Below are 18,692 nucleotides of genomic sequence, written 5' to 3'. Positions count from 1 at the left end.
CTAAAGAACCTGGCAAAAGCTCCCATAACACGAAAAAAAAGGTCAAAAGACAATGGAGTACAAAAGTAAACAAAACCAAAAACATCACACAATGCAACCCATGAGCTCCTGTAAGGGTTGTCTGTAAAGTAAAAATGTTCATATTCAATTCTGGATGACTGGGAGCACAACACAACATAACGTGAAACCTAAAAAACTGCTTTGACAAATTTAAAGTGCTGGACACATTCAGGTGCAGAGAGCTCCATTCTGCATACAAATACAGTAAAAGTCTCTTTGTGGAGAGCGCAGCCCTTTTGTCCTCCCCCTTCACACCGGTGCTATTTTTTTCCTTTCGCTTTTTTCTTAAATCACCTACTCAAGGTGTAGATGCCAGAATTACAAACTATAACCACACACAACTGACAACAGTGTGCACGGCTCACTTGTTTAAGGAAACTGGTGGTTGTGACTCTATTTTTAGGAAGCTGGGTGAAAAAAATATAAGTTAGTTTTACATCACTGAAAATTATACACAAAGCCCATACAGACCTGTTATGAGTTTAAATGATTTGTACTTCACCTGTGCACTAGTTGAAATTTGATGCTTTGATTACCTAAACGGCAGATGAAACTCATTTCACGGGAGCATAATTCATCTGATGGCTGACAAGTGTCTTGCCCTCTTTACACCTTACATCAACATGCCTCTTGCACCCAGATAATACTGTCATTTGCTATATTAGCTTATATAGCCTCATAAAATGGGGCTGATATTGCCCCCTTACTGGATGTATTTATGTGCATATAAATCTAAGTGCTTTGTCATGCAATAAATGCTGAGTTACTCAAACATAATGTTGCAGACACTTTGCAAAAAACATGCACCGTTTTCAAGTGCAAAGTCTTAAACTGCAAGGTTGAATTATTTTTTATAACAGAACAAGACAATAAGACCCAAGTGCATCACGATTACTTCTGAGAATACACTGTATATCATAATCTTCTGTTGATTGACGTATATTAATTGGAAACTCATGATTTTGTATTTTGATGCATTGTTGTCTATTGTTGTGAATTTAGACATAGGTATAGATAACAACAACACTATCTAGTTAAATCCTGAATGCCAAAGATGCATGGTAATGGCAGATGTAAAGGAGAGTCAACACTTTAATTGCTTCTTAAGCCTCTTACTTTTCAGGACCATCAACATTATTACAACTCCTGTCCTGCTGTTCATGTTATGCATGAACTTTGTGACCTTCATAGAGCTGCTAATTAGCAGTGTTCAAAGCAGACGATGTAAGGCCACATTGATATTGACTTAACCCCCATTTAGCGCTGAAGCTGGCTGCTCTTCATGACTTTTTCTGGGACAACAATCAGGCTATAACAACATAACATGTGACAGAAAGCCAATGCGACTGGTAAATGTTCACCAAAAGATACAACTGCAACACATCTATTTGTTCTGTTCATATAAGACAACCGAGTCAGTGGACTGACTTGCCGCCCACACACTGTGCATTATTAATCCTCTTCTGATAATCAGCCTGAGACCTGCGAGAGGGCGAGCAACTCCTGACATGCAGATTAGTGGTGGGCCTGAATGTGCAAGAGCCGAGGCCTGCGGGGTGAATCTGATCCACTCAACAACCGTCCAATCCAACCTTCAGCTGGCTTGTCATTGGCCTGTTAAGGTGAAGGCTGGAGAAAACACTGGAGCTTTTCTGTGTATGTTCAGCTGCTCAACTGATGAGCATGAAGCCAGCATGTTTAACTGTAAGTAGTTACCAAAAAAGAAAAAAAGGCTTCTGTAACACACATTTAAAAGACATGAGGCCTTGTGTTGACTAAATGTTGTGGTAATGTACCATCAGGCAGTTTAAAATGTTTTACTCCAAAACCTAGTTTGAAATAATTGACATTCAGCATTACATTTGATAGCGAAGCCTTCAATCTGTCTGCCATGCTTCTCTCAATTTTCACATGGATTAGTTTATAAACCTGTAAAAACAAGTCCACAAACTAAACCTCTTCAGACACTGGACTGAACCAGTTTGGCCTACTTTGTGTTGCCTGAACCTGTTTTTTTTCTGATCCAAGAGAAATAAAAATAACCATCCTGAAAGATAACGAGAGATCCGTAAAGCCAGTGTTATGGCACGAGATGTGCATTTAGCTGGCAGAAGCCACTGCAGGAACCAACTTGCCAAACGTGAACCACACTGGTATACTGACAGCTGCTCTTAGTAAAACATTATTTCCTACAGGTGCTGCATTCAGAAATGCAGCTGAAAAAGACAGATCTTGTCTCCGTTTATTCCTGCTCTGCACTGCCATTTATGAGCCTGGTCTGCTATTGGAGGAGGGCTTAAAACTCAGGTTGTTCCTATGTTGGGAGACGATGGAGATGGAAGAAAAGCAAAAGGGGCTGATCCCACAATCCCTAGGATGTTTCCATCATGCGAATGTCCTCTGTTTCCGTAGTGTCATCCTTTGTCCACCTCCCCGTGCCTGTCCACAGTCCTGCCTCTAAACAACGCTTCATAGGGTACTCTGCCACCTGGTGGAGGGAGACAAAAGAGAGGAGGGTCAAATGACGGCCAAAGACCAATCACAGGTGATGCTTGCCACGCAAATATGAAAATCGAGAATAGGTAAGAATAAACAGAGCGGTAGAGACAGATTAACCTACTGCTGCCTTGTTGGAGGATTATAACGGTTATGTAACTGCACTCTCACTCTCCAATGTTTCAAATCTGAGCTGGAATACTAAAAGCCTGATCGTGGATTCAGATCATCAACTGAAACGAATCTGGGATGGCACAAAACTGTTTGTTTCTGATGAAGAACAGATTCTTGTGTACACATTCTCTTCTGGTGACTCTCCACAGGCTGACAGTGAGTTTTCCAGCTAAGGCGGGGAAGGAGTGATGCCACAAGAGGAAAACAGCACAACTCCAGAAGCAGGACCAGGACCAGCTTCATTTCCAACAGGCACGGTTGCATTCCTCTGTGGGAAAAGGGGTGGAGGTTTTTTTTTTTTCTTCTTTTCTCCAAGTAGATGTTTGGCAGCTAGTCAAGCTGTGGGGCCAATAGAGGGGAGAAGGCCTCATTCTCTCTCACTTTACAAAAGGCCCTGAGACTACAAAGTTAATGCATAATAGAGAAGCCTGTCAATATGCCATTTGGCCACCATACTTAACTTCAACTGAATATTTAAATACTTGCCTTAAAAAAAATCTATCTGCAAGTAGTTAATATGATGTCATCATACACAGGAATGACTTTTAATTCGTATCAGACAAGCGTCATGTGACCTCGTTCCTTTAAAAAGCTGGTAGAGCTCCACTGGTGTAACTAGGAAACGTGCAGGAATTATCTGTGATACCTGAGCTGCTGACAGGACAAAAGCCTGTTGGCAGAGGTGATTATATTATCTCTTCTTTGGATTTTCATTATCTAACATTTACCACATATTAAACGCACACTGACACAACACAGAACTTTCAAATCTAATACCAGCATGTAGAGCACATCCCCTTTTTATAAAAAGACTGTTTCACTACAACATTTCCTTGGACAATTTTGCCTTGATGCACTTCTCCTGATGTAATCCAAGTTAGACTGCTTTGGTATGAACATGGAGACAATGGGGCTGTAAACCAGTTTCAACTCTGCACTGCGGCGGAATATGTACAGTAATATCTGGCAAATTAAATTACTTTTCCCATTTGCCCCACTGCTAGGTTATTACATCTCAGCTTGAGACATCATGCTGCCACTAAGTACATTTGTCTTGAGTAAGCAAAAAACTGAAAATGAGGATGTTGTATCATGTTTCCCCCGTCAATCGTGCTGCTCCACCCACCAGGCTCCTGTAGAGACAGACCTGTGCAGAAGCTGCGGTTTCAATGAAGAATGACGAACACAGGGCTGTCTGCATGTTCAAGCCTGGTGCCAGCTCTGATAACATCAGAAATGTGATGAACTCCCAAGTTCTGGTCAGTAGGCAAGTCAACTTTTGGCAGGAGTTGTAGCCACAGGAACTAACTTGTGTGGTTTTACTCATTGTTCGCAAACCCTGGTGCATTCTTTTTTGAAGTGTCGAAATCCAGCATCCAACCCAAGATTACATTTACCAGTTCTACATATCAGAGAACCAATACACACTGGCTGAGCAGTGCCAAGCCACGGCTGTATGGTGTGACGGCAGTAACACAGTGAGGAAAAGAGAGGAACACTTACTGGAGGTAAAGAGTCCACGGATTCTTTGGGGTCAAGTCTGCAGTTTGTGCCAGCGTTGTTTTGTTCAGCATTGTTATCGACTCTACAATTGACTGCATATTCTCTAACTCTATGTTTGAAGGCCTCTAGCTCTGTATGGAAGACTTCTAAGTAGACATCTTGTCCTTCCTGTAGAGTATTAAAAACAGCAATATTAGGAAAATATTGCACAAAGCAAGACCCATCTGAAAAGATACGTGTAACATTTCGATTTGTCATGCTGCCTTTTAAAGGGATAGTTCAACATTTTGGCAAATTGGCCCATTGCTAATGGGATTTCTTGGTTTCCCTCATCAAACTCACAATCCAAAAACTCCAAAACGCTCTCGTGGACAAGATGTGACCTGCACATTCACCACACTATGAGATAATAACGGAACGTTACGAGACAGAGTTGTTTTAGAGGCAAATACATGCAAAACCGCCGATGTGGGTTGCCTTCTGGGACAGCTTTTCAGCCGGCAGTCTCTGTATTTTTGCTATGACTATAGCGATTATTGCAATGGGCCAATTTGCCAAAATGTTGAACTATCCCTTTAAAAGCAGCTGAAATAATGCGTCAAGCTGTTTTTTAATTATCTGCACAGGTAGACACAGTCCATAAACTACTGATGAGAAGTGTGCATCTTACTTTGGCTTTGTGGAAGAACTGTCTGAAACAGCCTCTGGGATCCTTCTGGGAGTTCAACGCCATCTCCAGGATGAACTGCATGACTACAGCTTGGTGCGCCACCTGCTCCATCAGTGCTTCTTTCTGCATGACACATCACACAACATTACACACCAACAGAGAGCCTGTGTATTCCACATCTCATGTTCAAACTCTTAAGCCATTTTACGAATCTTAAAAAAGCTTTTTTATTCTTGAATAAATCATTGAAAGGGAGTTGTGAAAACAATGCAGAGACAAACAGTACATTACCCCTTCCTGCTGTAGTCTCATACACCACAGAATTAAGTAATTGGCTGTTTCCTCACAGATGATCTGAGGCAAGCCTGCAAGGAATCGCTGACTGTCGTCCCATCTCCTCAACATACCTGAGAAACAGAAACACATGAAAGGATTGTGTTAAAATGCATTATAGTCTGTGTGTATTATAATTAGCAGTAATTAATTTGAGGGTGAGCAACATATTATGTACGAGACAGCACATTTGTTTTATGAGAATGTTATTGATCGTATACACACAGTTAACACACTAAACACTGTTGTTCAATTTACCCAGAGGGCAAGACTATTATTGTTAGAGAGGTACATTTTTGTGTGGTACTTACCAAAATGCCTGATCTCTTTCTCATACTTTTGAAGAAACGAATTGCACTTATCTTGATCCATTTCAGAAGGTTGATTTGGGGTGTTAATGATGCTCTAAAAGAGTGATAGAGATATTACCTGAGTGTTGTCAGCAAAAACAACTTGTCAGACAAGTGAAAATGTAAAAAAAAAAAAAAAAAAAAAAACTTCACCCAAAATCGATAATTCACCAATAATCTACTCACCGTCATGGCAAGGAATGGTTCTGAGAACTTTCATTGTTATCAAAACGCTTTTGGAGTACCGGGCAGGGTCCGGCTGGCAACGGGTTTTCATATAATGGCGGCGGATTGTGCTCACTTTTGAATCGTCCCAAACACACACTATGAAACATCCAAATACCTCCATACTGCTCGTCTGTACTGACCCAAGTGTCCTGAAGCCGTGACATGAAAAAGTTAATTTGATCGCTGTTTTTAGCCTTGTTGTAGTAGTAGCTCCCAGTGGCTCTGTTGATGTTTGTGCGCATGCGCTAGATTTGCTGCGATATGTTCTTGTTCTTCTTGATGTATCAAACCATCTTTGATACATCCAATGGTTTACAACGATGAACAAACATCTCGAGCAGTATGGAAGTATTTGGATGTTTCATACAGTAGTGTGTGTTTTTTGGACGATCCAAAAGTGAGTACTATCCGCCGCCATTATATGAAAATCCTTTGCCAGCCGGTCCCCCCCTGGAACTCCAAAAGCGTTTTGATGACTCAAGTTCTCCAAACCCTTCCTTGGCATGAGGAATTATCGATTTTGGGTGAAGTATCCCTTTAAAATCCTCTAATAACAACTAGGCTCTGTTACCTTATCAAAAACATCCCAACTTCCGACAGCTCCAAGCACAGGACTGCGGCTGGGTCCCTGACCTCCCAGCATGTTTTCCTTGCGGCGCCATTCCTCCTCGGTGTGCGTGAGCTCTGTGGGGCAGGCGAGTGTCCGAGCACGTTCCTGCTCCAGGGACTCTGAGCTATGGACGCCTAAAGAACATAGCTGGTCCTGAGCCTCAGCCAGCCTCCAGCTGGAGACGATGGAGGCCTTCACACAGCGCTGCTGGCTCTGGCACAGTGATGCCATGGGACAGTCACAAAGTTGTGATGATGGCGACTGGTGTGAGGTCAGTGGAAAGAAAACAAGATGTTGACATGAAGGAAAAGGGACATGATAATGACAGACAGTATCTCAAGTCAAATTATGAGTTCATACTTTGCAATAACTGGAGAAGATTATGAAGAAGATATGTATAGTTTTAACAATGTGCAAAAGCCCGGGTCACAGCATCATCCTCTGGAGGAGAGGGGGATTATACAGACTAGACACTGTTATCATCAGTGATCTTAACTTCAAATGTTAATCTGAATTGTTTCCCTGTGTTGCAGTCTCCGCAGATCTTTTTTCCAGAGAATGACTGGCTGTCAAGGGAACGAACAGCTGACCGCTACAAACTGTGTCTGAATCACAAACTAAATGGAGGCCCATTTGGCTTTTAAGCTTTCATGACCACAACCATGCTCCATTTGGAACAGGGTGGGGCATAGGGGCTAAAAATAAACAAATGCTTGTTTCCATCTTGCCTTCATGGCTCCCCAAACAGCCGAATGGGTTTTCTATGCCCCCCCAACCCACCCACCCGCACACACAAATCAGCCATCACACACAGCTGTCAGTGTCTGAGAATATGTAAGACCTGGGGGAATAGGAAAGTGAGCCACTACTACTGCTGCTGCTGCTGCTGCCTCATGTCCTGTTATGACCTCTCATCTCCCACACATGGACGACACTGAGGTTTAGCACTGTCCTGACAAGATGGTGTCATTGCAGAGGATCTATTTGCCTCTTAGCCACGTGTTAAAGTGGACTATTGGTGTGTTAGGTCAAGTTAGCAGCATACACTGTAGCATACAACGTGGACACTTGTGTTTTGAACCTGCCACCACCGAAAGCTAAGTGATAAGATAAGTGCACTGTTGTCAAAGCTTTAAAAAAAGAAAGAAAATGCGACACTACTGAAAAACAGACAGCCGCTCATAGGTTGATAATTACAACGTTAGTGTAACTAGGCAACTCCAATAAGCCACGCTTAGCTAGCATGCTGTTAACACCGTAAACAAGTACAGCACAAGTCTAACACCAACAACTACAACACAACCAGTATTATGAGTGCATTACCTGCTGGGGAGGATAAACAGCACCGTAGCCCCTGGCTGCTGAAGCCGGGTCACCGCTGGTCTGTTCCCCAGTGGGGTAAACTGGAGCTCCGTTGCCCCGCCACTCCATCACTGCTAAGCAGCTAGCCGCTAGCTCTGCTGCACTGGGACCCGCTGGCTGATGCTAGCCGTGTCTGCAGGATCAGAAACAGAGTTGCGTTCCGTGGTCAGCTGTCTGTCCGCCAGAGTTATCTTATCAGGAAAAGGTCAGCTGAGCCGCCTTGGGGAATAAAAGAGGCACCACTGGGCGGCGGGGGGCTGAAGGGTCGGGGAGGAAACTCCTGTAAATAACAACGTTAGCTCCAACAACAACATTAGCAATGGGCTGCTCTGTCCGGTTGCGTATTTTTAAGAGGTGACACGCAAAGCACGTGGTAAACAACTTTGACCACGTGACCGTGCCTGTAGTTTTTTTTGTTTTCTACTGAGCTCTATCAAAGACGAGCTCGTTCTATTAATTACCATGGTCAATGTGTCGTCAAACTCTGTGTTTAGAGATGGGGTCGGATTAAAAAATATAGAAAATATAGCTTACAAGTATAAATGCAAATGTTTTTTTCATTTAATGAATCGTGGGAGTATTTATATTGATATTTGAACTTTTATTAGTGTCATCATTAGCAGTATAAATAAGATAGCCTACTTCTCTAGCCTGAGGATACATTGGTTTAATGACTGTCCCAATGGACTGGCCCTATCTATCTATCTATCTATCTATCTATCTATCTATCTATCTATCTATCTATCTATCTATCTATCTATCTATCTATCTATCTATCTATCTATCTACATTGCGGCAATGTAAGGGAGATGTATGCCTAAATATTTCAAGATGTGACTCTCACAAGAAAAAAATAGTCCCTGAAACTCATGGATGTCGTGGGCAATACGACCAGCAGGGGCGGTAATGCACTTTGAACTTGCGTAACTCTCCCTGAAAAACAAACAGTCGATCAAGAAATTGGTGAAGCGATTTTGCCCTAATTTTATAATGGCAGGCAGCTTTATTTGTAGCATGGCGTATTCCGCTTTCGATCAACTCAATAAAACTGCACCGCTTCAATATTAGAGCCATGGCATAGCTAAAGTGCTATCTGTAATCAAGAGTGATCTGTGTTTGAGAGCAAGCGCTGCCTGAGAGACTAAACGAAGGGCACATTTCGCCCGTGAGAGCTAGGCCCACTCACACACAAAACTAACCTGAAGAAACTGGCTTGACACTTGTGTTACCTGACAATAGTGGGGGGAAAGTAGCGTACGGTGAGTCTTTTCATGTCGACAACATAATGCTATAGTTGTGAAATTAAAAATGAATCGCTTGTTGACGCACTAAAACTTGAAACCGTTTCTGTATTGGAGAGCAACATGACAGGCTAGCACAGTTGTGTGAGCTAGCTTAAAATGTGTCACGACAGCAAATGTTAGCGCAGGTTTTTACTGACAAAACGACGAACACTATTGTGTCATTTAGTTATATTTTACAGAAAAATTGACGTGTATCAATACACGTGCATGGTGCTGTGTGGGTTTGGCTTTACCTGACTGGGCCAGACAAGCTAAAGTTTGCTAACAAGAAGCATTGAGGAAGTAGACTGTCTTGTGTGTACCACTAGGTGGGGATAGAAGATAATGGACCAGACTTGGCTGCAGGTGTTGTATCTCTTTTCTCTTTCCCCCTTAATCCGCCTGGAGAAGTGCAGTGCAGTTGCCTGTTCAGTGCTGACTGCCAAAGTCCGCCTCTAGAGCCTGCAGACATTCAGACAAGGAGAAACAACCAGACTTCAGGCCTAAAAAAACATCCTCAGCCTGAAATCTAGTCTCATAGCCAGCTGGCATCTTGCCCTTTCTCAGGCTGCTGTTCCCACAGGTTTCTGTCTGTGAGTGTGTACGAAGGAATGATTTTATCAGCAAAACTCCTCCATAATCATTACTTGAACACTTTTCCTAGAGGTTCATCTGCTGTAGCTATACACTATATTTTAGACTTATATTTGATTTCTTTTTTGTTTTATTTCAGACCTGGTTTTGCTACAGTGACATCATTCTTAAGACAACAAAATTGCATACTTAACATACAAACATAGTTCAGGACAAATATGGTGTGTCTTGGCCTGTTATCTTAGTGTAATGGCTTTACTGTATTTGGTACATATAAATATGTTTTTAGACTGATAAGTTGATTGATAGAAAAACCATTAGTAGCCATTTTATTAATAGAATCATTATTTTAGTCATTTCCAAGGAAACCAAAAACATTTTTTGTGTCTCTGCCTCTCAAATGAGGATATTTTTCAGCCTCTTTTTAACGATATAATTGTCTGGGTCATGGACTGTTGACCAAATATATTAAGACTTTTTAAGATGACTATTGTGCTCAGAGAAAATGCCGTAAGAATGTATTCACTTTTTTTTTATTTTATCGTTGATACAGTGGGAAATAATTCACAAATTATTCTATTATAAAGTAAGAAGTTTGCCTCTCACACAGTATTTACAGCACTGTGGTGTTTTGTGTGTTTTCTCCTACAGAGTGACAGCAATACCCCATCCTGTGGACAGAGATGAATCACACTGCTCCAGAGGCAACAGGTTTGTACCACACTGTATACATTCACCTTCCTTTAATACAGACATGAGTGTTAATTACTGGGTATACAAACTCTAAGCTGCAGTTGATTAATGTAAGGACTGAAATGTACATTTATTGTAATGTAACATTGGATTCTATCCAGTAGTTGTTTACATGCATTTTACCCAAACTATTTTGATATCTGGAGATAAACAGTGCGTCAGAAAACAAAATAATGTCAACTGTGATTATCACACAAAGCCTGCCTATGTCAGACTGGTTTGATTGTTTTTGCCAGAGGGTAGTTGACCTGATATCGCTGCCTGATCATGTTTGTACTGTTTATGCCTTCATACTGATATTGTTTGTTATAATTTATGAATTAAAATATGTTGCACAGCTAGTCTCAGGTCTTAATGGAATTTTACAAACACATCTAGTAGATAACTGCCACTTAAGCACAATTACTCACTGACTCACCCCTGATGGGTCGAGATTTATAGATTTGTTTACACATTTTTTTGGCAACGTGAGTTTGTGAACACAAGGGGTTTACAATGATATCGTCATCTTTTTTTTTTTTGTTGCACTGAAGAGTCTGTAGGTATGTGTCAGACTACACTGGCACAGAACCCAAGCCGCAGCAGGTCAGGTCTGGAGAGGTGATTAACATGCAAACACACTGCCTTAATAAGAATCAAATTCTACGAGTGCTGGTACTCTCCTCATTTTCAAGATTCTGTAATGACACCTGCTGAAAGCTTTTTTTTTCCAGCACCTACAACAAAATACAAAAGAAGAGAAGTACTTGTAGAGGAATGTTGTGGCATCTTTCCAGTGGAGTTGAGCCACTTGCACAACCTCTGCCAAGTCACACTGAAGCTGTTCTGGTGGCTGTAGTGACACCAAATGCCCCATTTAGACACTTGATCTTTGTGTTTCCTTTGTTTTGGCAGCTGCCTGGCAACAGGCTGTCAGACCTGCCTGTGGATTTAATCTCTGTCTAATTTTACTGAAATTTAAGTGTGACTCTTATTATTTTTTGAAAGAGTGGGAGACTAGAGTAGTGTCAGGTTACTTTAAAATCCACTTAGGGAAGATGTAGTATTTTCTCATATTTCAAATTCCCTCGTGTCAGAAAATGAAAAGAGCCCCTCACCTTCCCAGAGGTGAATGGGTGCACGTACTGTATGTGTGTCCGTGTATTTGTATGCAGTGATGGGGTTATTATGTTGTAATGAATGGGGAGCCTCCAGCTCTGTCATTCACCCACCATCCAAGACTATAAAGAAACTACTTGCTCCACATTCCTCTCCTCTCTTCTCCTCTCCACTACTTCTCTGTCCTCTTCTCATACAAACAGTGAGGCTGAAGTGAAGTGGGTTGAGCTGTTTGTGTTTATGTGAGTCCCTGTGCACGTACGCATGTTCGTCAGTGGGATGAATGGGCTGGAGTGGGATTTATAACAGCAGAGAACCACAGAGAACAGCAAAGGAAACTTTGCCATTCAGATGTTTGAAATTAAAGGACTTTTCAGTGGGCTATAGCAGGGTTTTCGCACATGTTAGTCCTTTTACTACAAATCCGGTCTCCACTGTTGTTGACCATTTTTCATGATATCCTGTGAAGTTGCCATCAAAGCCGGGATATCATGATGAGATAGTGAAGAGATGCTTGTAACTGACATTAATCAAAAGCATGTTTTGTGCTAAATGGGCTAAAACATGAGATATTTTTTTGCAGTCTTGTTTTAACATGAGAAACAAAGACCAGAGAAACTTGTAAGGAAGGAAGGGAAACTCAGAAAAAAATGGACAACAATGATTATGAAAGTGAGAAAAAAATCACAGATATTCCTAAAAAAGTGGAAGTGTAAATCGAAATAGTATCTAATTTGACTTTGCTGAGAAAATGAGTGCAGTGGTGAAAAATAGAGAGGGTGTCCTGCACCTGAGGGATAAAAATAAGAAAAGTGTCAGGCCCGGATGCTAAAGAAAGAGGCCAACACAGAGAGAGAGAGAGGGAGAGGCCGTTTGGTCTGCTTTCCCAGGCTAAGCATCAGGAAGACTGTATTTTTTACACCATGACCACCGCATAGCCCTTTCCTGGGGAAATCCGAGACAAAATCGAGAGAGGCTGCTGCAGGGAGGGAGAGGAGAACAGGAAAACTAGCCCTGGGAAGGAGGGAGGGAGCGAGGGAGGGAGGGGGGCAGGTACGGCGGAGCCCACACAGCATGTGCGACAGAGAAAGCTGCAGCTTTTGGGAAGGCTCAGTGGAACACACGCACAGGCAGATAGACACAAAACGTGAAACACACATGCACATCTCTTGTTTCCAGCCCCCTTTTTTTTACCCACCGTGGCCTTCCAAAAAAAAAAAAAAAAAAAAATGCCCTGAGACTCTTCTCTGGAGTATTTTGGCTTCAGATTCAGCTGGAATGCAGAGCTAATGCCGGGTTCCTCTACTATCCAACCAGCCTCAGCTGTTAATCCGATGTTACGGCTGCTCTGTTGTGCCTGTTAAAGAAATAATATTTGACATCACGGCTGCTCAGTTATGCCTCTTTTAACAAATACTATTTCCAGTATGTTGCATTAACATGGCCAGATCTTAAGAGCAAGACCAAATCAACATTGTGGTTTTCAGAATTATTATCATGACCAGGTATCAAACTATATTTCCATAGCAATGTAAAGGCCATCATAGTCAGAAAACAGTGTTTTTGCGGAGTTGTTAAACAATATTAATTTTGCTAATGAGGCAAAGTAAGTAACATTGTGGGTGGAAATGTGAATCGTTGAAAAATAAAGTTGTTTTCTAATTATTTTAATTGTAGGAACCATTTAGGACGTAGTTACATGACGCAATCACGGTCTGAAGATTTCACTCTGCAGGTTTTCAGTCTACAGTGTGTTTGATTTTCTCAAATCAGAATTCTTTACTTTAAGATCCCGAAGACTCAAAAATGTAAGCACCAGAGAGGCCAGGAGGGTTGATTCCTTGACAGGTTGACAGAGGTGGAAGGTCAGAGTGAAACCCCACCTCATCTATGTGTGTGTGTGTGTGTTATCCCCCAGGTCTTGACCCTGCCGTGCTGAGAGACCAACTCTTCGAGCCATGGAACCGGAAAGATCTGCAGACGGTGAGAGTCACTTTCACAGCGTGTGTCAGTTCCACACATGCAATATTGAGTGCATGTGTTTACAAAGATAGAGAGATGGAGTCTTTGTGTCTCTCACAAGACACGCTCGCACAGGAAGGAACGACAGAGAGGGAGAGCCTGCTTACGGACATGTTTAAATGAAGCTCACCAGTGTGTGTGACTGTGTGTCTGTGTGTGTGTGTGTGTGTTAATGAGGAAACCAGAGTGTCTGTCAGTAGGAAGGAAGGAATTTGTGTTGCACTGAATGAACTTGAGATCTGTGTGAGGAGGATATTGAGTGGATGACATCTGTTTTGCAAATTAAGATGCAGCGAAAGGCATTCTCACACAGATATTATTTTCTCATGTAGGACTTTTCTAATGCCAGAGTTTTCATTCTTAATCTAAGAACCCAAATAAGTCACAACTTTTGCGTACATGTCCATGGGGCCCACAGAGGGAAGTCGGTCGTTCCTCTTCGCATGCTAATTGTTTTCTGGCAAATGTAAAAATTCACTTGCCGGTTATCTAATTTTACCAACAACTGTGACTCATCTGCCTGTGAAGATTTAGAAAAAAAAGTGGAACTTCTAAAATCAGCTAGGCCACAATTGAAACCCATCCATGCGTGCAAATGACAGCAAACATTTGCTCTCAGTGTTTCAAACTACTTTAGTGTGTTGGTTGTAAATGTAGATCAATTGCTTTACAGCTTTTCTTTTACCATGATCTACATTGCAAGGATTGTTGTGTTTTTCACTAAAACTGCCCTGCATGTTCAGATTTGGTTGAAACCACTTAGAAGGATTAAAAAGACAAAGGTGTAATAAAAGTGTAATGTTTTATACATTCAGTTTTTCCTCTCTAATGATTTTACCATTCCCTCCATCTTTATCCCACACAGCTACATTTCCTAGCCCTTCAGGGATTTTCAAAGCTGTCTGAGCCTCTGGAGGGCTTGCTGACGATCCTGGAGGGCTGTCCAGGCAAACAGAAGGGCCGGAGCCACACCCTCAGTTATCAAGTCCTCATGGAATTCCATTTATGGATGAAGGAGCATCCTGAGGTAGAAGAAAACCAGTACAGAAATGTACTACGGCGAGATTTGCTCTCTTTTAGGCATTATTTGTTCCTCTTTTTATCTGTCCATCCACCAGGTGACCCTGAACACATTCTCAGGCCAACAAGCAAAGGAGCTCCAACATCGTGCCCTTTATTTACTATCAGACACCCAGCCTGCCTTTGTAGAGAGCATCATTAACATCTACCACCTTGGTTCCCTGGACCCTGCCAGACTCCGACTACACATTATAAAGTTGCAGGCCCTCAACTGCTACAAAGAGGTGAATACATTTTTATGATATTGACATCAGATGAAACTGTAAAAAGTCTTCTCTATAGCCTCCACTGAGCTTCTCTCCATTTTTTCACAGGCAGGAGTTCTTTCAATCAAGCTTAAATTGCAGAAGGAACTGAATATGGAGGAGGTGAGATAAATATTCTTTGCCGATACGTCCATGTTACTTTTACGCATGTATTTTTACGACTGGTAAAACAGAAGCCATACTTCATTACTGTGACCTTTGCTTCTCTTTCTACAGATCTGTGTGCCCTTGATCTTGCAAGATAAGCTGTCATTGGCAGAGTCCTATGTCACAGGCCACAATCATCTCGAGCAACGACTCGTCACACTGCTAGACTCCTGGTGCCACCCCAACTTCACTGTAGATATGATAAGCAGGTATGGAGCATGTGTGAATGTATGAGAGCCTCTGCTGTACATGTTGCCGCAAGTGTGCGGCTGTAAAATGAAAAATAAAATGTGATCATGTGCGTTTCCACAGGCAGTTCCCTCGTCTCTCTCTGTCCAAACACTGCATGAGTCAGATCCAGCCCAAATTGCTCATCAAACATGTTTTCCGACTTGTGGAGAAGTTCAACATCGACCAAGGTGTGTGATGAGTTACATGCAGGTTTTTTGTGCAGTATGTGTCCGTCTCAGGCAGAAATAACATTGATCTCTTATTTTTGAAACAGGCCTGTGTCCCAATGCTCTTCACACGAGGAGACTGAACTCTTTGCGTTACCTCATGTACAAGAGGTTTGTGGAGGTAAATTTCCATTAATCACAATAACACACACACACAGGATGTTATTACTGTATTTATCTTTTGGCAATCGTGACTCATCCTTGTTTGGTGTCACGCCTTTCACACTATTTCTTTTTCTCTCATGTTTATTCACTGATTTCACAGTAGCATCTCTTCACCAAATTCAAAGAGCATATTGAGAATGTATTTCAGTTCTCCTTACTTCAGTTAAAATAAAATTTGCAGATTAACATACATACAGTATATGCATACTTACTTAAAACAAATTTTAACATTGAGTTTATACATGTATCAGTATGCAGTTTTTAGAGGAGTTTCCGGGATATTACAAAATATAAGTCTAAAGAGAAAGTGTCAGTATTGATTTCCCAGATAGAAGCTCTACTCTAAATAAAAATAATAGTGATTTTGTATATCCCTCAGTATTTCATTTTATTTTATTTTTCATTTAGAAAAACATGACAGAGGAGAACTGGAGTGACCATGTACAGGTAAGTGTCTGTTGACATAAATCTCAGATAAACTGCATTTTATAGAGCCCACATTAGTCCCAGTAAGGTATGAACCATTTGTATTTCTTTGTACAGTATGTAGTGGCAGATGACCTCGAGCTGCAGATCAACTTGGTGGAGATGTTGGTGAAGTACTGCGGCCTCCTGACAGCCTCACAGTGGTCACTGAGATACAAAATCCCCCGATCTCGACTCCCTTGCAGGGTCTGGGAAACACAGCAGAGCCTGCCGCCTCATCTGCAGTAAGTTGGCCAATAAACATATCCTATTACACAACTTGTGGTATGCACAGGCTGTGCTCGTCTATGTAAAGACGAATAGTTGCAGCCTTTAAGTTAAATCCCAGAAGTGTAACATGGAGCTGAGGTTTCGTTCACCACATCCCCTTTTTCACACGCTGCAAATATGTTGTTGTGAAATGACTGATTTACATCTCATAACTGCTTAAAGCTGTTTAAGAATGTGTCTCACGATCAGCTGTCTCATGCTAGCTGTTATCTGTTGGACTGTCTTCATTGATCGTGTGACGATGCTTTCAGTCTTCTAGTTGTCAATTTTGCGAGTTGTAAAAGAGGCCACATTTTGAGACACCATGATAATTCATAAGATCTAATGCAGTGTAAAATAAGATGTGTTCAAAAATGGCTAGATTTATTTTTATTTTTATCCCTTTCTGACTCTAATGAAGGTATGCATCCATTCTTTTTGTACATGGACAATGCATGTGCTTTCCTATTTTTCTATGGTGCCTTCCTTTTAAAGTGCACACTCACTATAATGTATATTTCTCACCTTTGCTCAGACAGATAAGTCTGAGTGATCCAGCTCAAGCTGAAGGGTGGACGCCATCTCAGTCGCACTGTCAGAGATTCTACCAGGTGCCAATCACCAAAGACAAAGTTCACTTTGTGGACACGGCAGAAGCTCTCCAGAAGTTTCGAAACATTGTGCTGAAGGTATAAAGAATTACGTTCTCGCTTTGTGTCATAACTCAACCACAAGTGAAAATCTGTTAATCAGTTTTTATGTTTCAAAACCTTTTTTGTGTTGCTGATTTCTAATCTCTTGTTTGTCCTTTCCTAGGAGGGTGGTATAGTAGGAGTTGACATGGAGTGGCAGCCGACATTTGGCTGCATCTCAACTCAACAAGTTGCTCTGATACAGCTCGCAGTTGCTGATCAAGTTTTTTTATTGGACCTCTGCGCCAACGGATTCTGTCAACACCCAGACACGATTGCCTTCATCAGGAGCTTGTTCTCTGAAAGAAATGTCCTTAAACTTGGTAAACAGCATTCTTACTGTTATAGCCTTGATGTAGTTGAGGCATTTCTATTCATACTTAGTGTACGCTCCTTACATTTCTCCTTTTACGTCAATGTAGGCTACGGTATGACAGGGGATCTCAAGTCTCTCTTGGCCACCTGGCACCAGTTTTTAGATGAGCCACTGAAGATGGTTGGGGTGCTTGATCTACTTAATGTACACCAAAAGGTAACATAATCTTGCCATTCACACAACTTTATATAAAATGCTTCTAAATTAAATTCAGTGCTATTTTTCTATTTTTCTTTAGTCAGAAGGGGGATGATTTAGGTTCTGATTTGACACAATTCCCCAAAAAGCAAACATTGTGCGTCACGATAACTGCATATTCTTGATTTTAAATTATTGTAATACAATTAGTGACATTTAATATCTTTATATGTTTGTTAATGTGTCGTAACTTCAGAACCTGTAAAGAAAGAACGAAGCTGGCTCAGTCTGGTTCCACTCGCGTGTATCCGCTTGTCCACTGGGCTCCATGCAATCAGGGATACTGCACATTCAGTTGTAACTAATTTGCTGTGCTGATAGTGAATGCTCCTTTTGGCTATATTTGGATGCTGGCCTTGGCACATAGTGCTGCTGTGGCCCACTAGTTTGCCTGAGATACACTGTATGTGGCTGAAGTCACAGTCTCTGAGGGGGACAGGAATGTGGAAATGGCTTCATGGGCCAGTAGCTGATGAGGTTTCTTCACCATCTGCTGGAGCAGGCAGCATGTTGCAGGATGTGAGGAATGCAAAGCATATTTTGCAAAATCACAAGGAATGTCCGGTTGAAACAGGATGTTGTGGCAGGCCATAAGTAGGGAGGGACTGTTTAAAATGCATTTCCAGGGGCTTTGCATCTTCTGTATCATTCAAAATTCTTGATCTTCTTTTTTATTGCATTGCTTTTGAGTTGTCTGTCTATACTTATACAGATCCAGAGTAGTAAGGTCAATAGGAATCAGAATGGCCCTAAAGAGGTGATGGTTGGAGAAGACTCTGCAGAGAAAGGCCTCAGTCTGCTGGTACAACAGGTCCTGGGAAGGCCATTGGACAAGACAGAACAGATGTCCAACTGGGAGAAACGTCCACTGCGCATCAGCCAAATTAGATATGCAGGTAAGCTATTGCGCATGCAGAGAGACACAATGACAGGCGGACAGATGGTTGCTGTTCTTTTCACTAAAGAATATCGAAGATTATGTTGTTATCCCCAGACAAACTGCAAACCAATAACCCCCCCACCCCCCTCCTCAATCTTC

General features: G+C 41.8%; 2 protein-coding genes across 2 annotated transcripts in view; one reads left to right on the top strand and one right to left on the bottom strand.

Moving 5' to 3' along the window:
* Positions 1-726: 726 nt before the first annotated feature.
* cdc37l1 (cell division cycle 37-like 1) lies at positions 727-8,236 on the bottom strand. Its single transcript, XM_085793748.1, has 7 exons — positions 7,748-8,236; positions 6,386-6,685; positions 5,548-5,641; positions 5,195-5,310; positions 4,904-5,026; positions 4,234-4,401; positions 727-2,548 (listed from the first exon to the last, which is right to left on the bottom strand). The coding sequence occupies exons 1-7, from the start codon at positions 7,853-7,855 to the stop codon at positions 2,432-2,434; spliced, it is 1,026 nt and encodes a 341-aa protein (XP_085649874.1). The 5' UTR covers positions 7,856-8,236; the 3' UTR covers positions 727-2,431.
* A 465-nt stretch (positions 8,237-8,701) lies between these two features.
* exd3 (exonuclease 3'-5' domain containing 3) overlaps positions 8,702-18,692 on the top strand; it is a 39,138-nt gene continuing 29,147 nt past the window's right edge. Inside the window, exons 1-15 of the mRNA XM_085793745.1 lie at positions 8,702-9,045; positions 10,315-10,374; positions 13,433-13,497; positions 14,402-14,563; positions 14,655-14,840; positions 14,931-14,984; positions 15,099-15,238; positions 15,342-15,448; positions 15,535-15,608; positions 16,061-16,099; positions 16,196-16,362; positions 16,923-17,076; positions 17,204-17,402; positions 17,502-17,611; positions 18,366-18,549. Of these exons, the coding sequence (XP_085649871.1) occupies positions 10,347-10,374; positions 13,433-13,497; positions 14,402-14,563; positions 14,655-14,840; positions 14,931-14,984; positions 15,099-15,238; positions 15,342-15,448; positions 15,535-15,608; positions 16,061-16,099; positions 16,196-16,362; positions 16,923-17,076; positions 17,204-17,402; positions 17,502-17,611; positions 18,366-18,549 (1,669 nt within the window). The 5' untranslated portion in view covers positions 8,702-9,045; positions 10,315-10,346. The remainder of the gene's footprint in view (positions 9,046-10,314; positions 10,375-13,432; positions 13,498-14,401; positions 14,564-14,654; positions 14,841-14,930; positions 14,985-15,098; positions 15,239-15,341; positions 15,449-15,534; positions 15,609-16,060; positions 16,100-16,195; positions 16,363-16,922; positions 17,077-17,203; positions 17,403-17,501; positions 17,612-18,365; positions 18,550-18,692) is intronic.

This window comes from Trachurus japonicus, chromosome 12 (assembly GCF_045865225.1).
Source record: "Trachurus japonicus isolate A0001 chromosome 12, Traja_1.0".
Lineage (NCBI taxonomy): Eukaryota > Metazoa > Chordata > Actinopteri > Carangiformes > Carangidae > Trachurus > Trachurus japonicus.
Note: the sequence above shows the minus strand (reverse complement) of the source record. Positions and strands in the feature narration are given on the sequence as shown.